The sequence below is a fragment of the Volvox carteri genome (genome assembly GCF_000143455.1).
Source record: "Volvox carteri f. nagariensis unplaced genomic scaffold VOLCAscaffold_44, whole genome shotgun sequence".
In the NCBI taxonomy this organism is placed as follows: Eukaryota; Viridiplantae; Chlorophyta; class Chlorophyceae; order Chlamydomonadales; family Volvocaceae; genus Volvox; species Volvox carteri.
In genome coordinates, this window is record NW_003307587.1 from 382,571 (window position 1) to 386,560 (window position 3,990).

General features: G+C 59.0%; 1 protein-coding gene across 1 annotated transcript in view; it reads left to right on the plus strand.

Annotated features, from left to right (window-relative positions):
* VOLCADRAFT_95455 (uncharacterized protein) overlaps positions 1–3,990 on the plus strand; it is a gene marked incomplete at both ends in the record, with an annotated part of 9,954 nt that extends 5,964 nt beyond the window's left edge. Inside the window, 6 exons of the mRNA XM_002954554.1 lie at positions 63–634; positions 1,330–1,353; positions 2,450–2,557; positions 2,855–2,983; positions 3,466–3,530; positions 3,952–3,990. Of these exons, the coding sequence (XP_002954600.1) occupies positions 63–634; positions 1,330–1,353; positions 2,450–2,557; positions 2,855–2,983; positions 3,466–3,530; positions 3,952–3,990 (937 nt within the window). The remainder of the gene's footprint in view (positions 1–62; positions 635–1,329; positions 1,354–2,449; positions 2,558–2,854; positions 2,984–3,465; positions 3,531–3,951) is intronic.

Below are 3,990 nucleotides of genomic sequence, written 5' to 3' on the forward strand. Positions count from 1 at the left end.
GGCGCATCGTCAAGCGGCCTGGCGGCCCGCCCTGCGCCGCGCTTGCGCCGCGCCGGCGCCAGCGGCGGCAGCGGCACCAGCCAGTTCGCCGCGTCGACCGGAGCAGCGGGCGCGTTCTGGGGTCCTGGTGCCGGCGCCAGCGTCACAGGGCATAGCGGTGGCCCCGCCGCCGCGGCCGCCGCCGCTGCGGCCGCACGTTGCGCGTGCTGTCCGCCACCGTCACTATCCACCGGCCGCGGCGGCGGCGGCGGCGGTTGCGACGCGGATCCCTCCAGCTGGAGCGGGCCGGCGGCGATAGAGCTGGTTACCAAGCTGTTAGCGCTGGGCATTGGGGGCCCGGGCGGGGGCCCCGGTGCGGAGAAAGAGGAGGAGGAAGAGCGGATGCCCTTCTTCCGCCGCAGCCGCAAGCGCTTTCCCATGCACTTTGGCCGCAGGCCGGAAGAGTACGAGGAGGACGAGGAGGAGGAGGAGAAGGGGCCCGGGGCTGGTGAAGAGGAGCGGCAGGGAGCTCCGCCAGAGGCAGCTCCGGCGAGGACGGCGGCGAGGACGGGGACGGCTGGGCCCGATGCCGCGGCGGCGGCGGCGGCGACGGCGGCACAGGCCGCTACGGAAGCGGTGCCCGTGGCGGCTGCAGGTTTAGAGCCGAGTGTAGGCGATCTGTAGGAGCAGGTGGCGCTGGCGGGGGGGAGGGGAGGGGAGGGGCGCAACAAGGGAGGGCTAGTTGGGCAGCGGGCTACGCTGGCGGGCGCCCAAGCCGGTTGAGCCCAGTTTCCGGCTCAAAGGTCTCTTGGGGGTTCGACTGGACTTCTTTTCCCCTCCCCTCATTACTATGTGGTGAATGCGGCGGGGGGGGGGGAGTAAGTCCAGGCTGCGGGGCTGCCTTACGTACCTAGCGGACGAGCATGAGACAAGTTTGACGAGGAAACGACAAACGGATTTGGCTTGTGGGTGGGGGCTGGCCTGGTCGGTTCCATTGCCCCGTGCGAGCAATGTGATACGGATTTGATACCGATGGTACGAAGTGGTGTGAATGGGTTTTCGGAGCCATCTTGGTGAGTGCGGGCTTATTACGGGGCTCATAACCTGTTAAGACCAGCAAAGCGCCGGACCCCCCTTGGGTCCTATTACTGTGGCTACCATTCACTGGTATATGAATGTCGGTCATTTCCAACAGTTTTGGACTCACAATTGTTTTGCAGTGTTGGATGACGCGAGGTGTGTGGCGTGGCTACTCTTTCCTTCCCGCTTGTTCTGAAGACCCATTGTAACCCGGGGGGTGTGAGTGGGGGGACTCAGTCAATCGCTGACTCGCTCATTCGCCACGCGCAGCAATATCGCCAGGAGGTGGGAAGGGTGAGTTTTGAGTCGAAACACAAGGTAAGAGACTTTGGATAGTAAAAATCAGGCAACTAATGAGCCGTACATATTTTTCCGCGTACGCAAAGACGTTGCAGCTTTGTTCCCTTCTTTCTCACGCACGGGATTTGAACGGAAAAGCATGGATGGCAAGGCTAACAGAAGAAGGGGGAGGGTAATTCACTAGGAGAGAGCCGACCATGCGTATGCTGTGGAAGGCACTTGGCAGGTATGAGCTTCAACATTCTTCGGACACTCTTCAATCAATGGCAAGTTTTGGGGAAGTATTGATGTTTGTCCTTATGCAGTGAATGGATGCCTAGATGGGGCTGTAGTACTGGTTGGTTAACAGGTTTTAGGGGCAGGGTTGCCTGAGAATCGACAACAAAGAGGTGTCTTTTGTCGGCGCACTGTTTGTGCAGTTTGTATATCGTGTAATGGAAAGACTATGGCTTAGCTTATGGACATTGAGAGCTGTGATGATATGGAAACTTGCTTAGCCATCAGTGACGGTTATGTACGAGTACGGCGTGTTGCGGCCTTTGTTGCTGATTACCCACCCCATTCAAACGTTATCCTTGTTGATGGACTTGGCTGTTAGTAACTCTGCGTTGTTTTCATTCTTTGTGAAGAACGTAGGGCAACTTTATCAAATATGGGCCTTCTCGATCGTCTGGGTGGACGGAAAGCTAGGGAGGAATCGCAAGTGCCTGAACCTACACCGACGCCTGAACCGGTCCCATCTTTGCCCTCAACATCCCCGCACTCCGACGCGCTGCGCGACGTTAGCCCAAGCAGCACTCTACTCGCATCGGCAACGATGACAGCACCTCAAGGGAGGCTATATAACCCTTATGAAGGGTTGGCGGCGCAGGTTGGTCCCACAAAGCACTTGTTCCGGCTTCCCGATGGTCCCGAGTTTGTGTTCGAGGAGGAAGCGTCCGTCAGGAGAAGAGACTGGACTCAGCACTTGCAATTTTATTGCGGAGGAGGATATCTTGCCGGTAAGAAGTCAGCAATCGATAACAGTTTGGCCATTTTGTTATGTCGGCTGGTTTGCCGCCTGATGGATGAGGGGCTTCCTTGCGTACAGGTGGGATCGTTGGAGTTACATCAGGCCTTTATAAATTTGCTGTCGACAAACCAGAGATTGTTACAGACACTCTAAAGCTAAAGACAAACAGGCTCCTGAACACGGCAGGTGCGATCGGGGCCAGCGGATTCCGCAGCCGCGTACTTTTTGGCCGCGATGTGTACGACTTGATGAGGGCACATGCTTATCTGCGTGTGGCATGCTTTCTCTGCCGATACCTGCCTGGCGACACATGCTCCACATGCTGATGTACGAGCGCGCGCCTCAACTCGGCAGTGCTCCACGTTCTCCAATTAAACAACATCCCCGATGCCCATTTGAGCTCCGTCCGATTTGTTCCCACCCGCGTCTTTGCGCCCATTCACCCACACACGCACCCGGTCAACCCATCTCACCGTGCCCCAGGTTCCTTCGCCCGGCCGTTCAGCAACAGCTGCGGCATTCTTGGGTTGTATTTCTCGGGATTTGAGAGCTTGTACATCTATCAGTTGGAGCCGCTTGGCTTGCCAGACAGCGCCAGCACGTTGCTCGCGGGTGGGTTATCTTCCACCGCGTGCGAATTCGCTCGCCACTGCTAGTCCGCACCTGTGGACCGGAGGGTTCCTCCCCCCCCCTTCCATCGGCAGCGGCCAACCACTGGGCCAACCCTGTCACTGTTGACTCGGCTGACGCTCGGTGCAATGCTAGGCGAGGGGGAGGTTAAGCCGGAAATACCCTAGGGACAGCGTTAGATGCTCCATGTTTGGCAGAGGGTTTCACTTCTCCTATTAGGGATAAGCCCATAACAGGACTTACCGCCATCGCCCTTTCATGGCAACCAGGTTCTGTTCTTAGAACACGGCAGTATGGCGTATCTGCTCCATTTCTTCGGTTTCGGTTTTCAGTATTTTGATTCATCTTGAAGGAGGCGCCGCCGCTGACGTTCTTTCCCTCGGAACCTTTGGGATGCTCGGCTCCAACGGCTCACCATTTCCCGTGTTACTTCCCACTATCCCACCCACTCGGGCAATCCTCAGGTTTCAGCAGCGGTGCCTTATTCCGACTGCCCCGAGGGCCGCGGCAGGCGGTGGTTGCGGGGCTGGTGGGTGCGGCGGCGGCTGGCGGCATCACGGCCCTGCGGAAGGTCTTCCCCTCCCTGTGAATTTCACCCACTCTCTCCCTCTCTCCCCCGCTCTCCCTGCCTTCCCCTCACTCGCGATGTGGAGAGGAGGCCTTAACCCGCTGTAGCGCTGGCGGCAGTAGCAGTAGCAGCAGCAGCAGCCGCGTGGTGGCGGTGGCAACAGTAACTGGCGATGGCGACACTGACGGCAGCAGCAGCAGCGGCAATGCCAGCGCGGGAAGGCGCCATCAGGTGGCTGCCGTACTGTGCCGTACTGTGTTGTAGTGCAGTGCAGTGTAGTGCCTCACACAAGCGTCCTCCCATGAGGGGGCAGTGAGGGGGGAATTCTGGGGCCGAAAGACCTCCTGATGTGCCCCCACTGCTCTGACCGGTGCTCCCCCAGTGCGCGATGACACGTGTGGCGGACTTGGGCGGTCAGTGA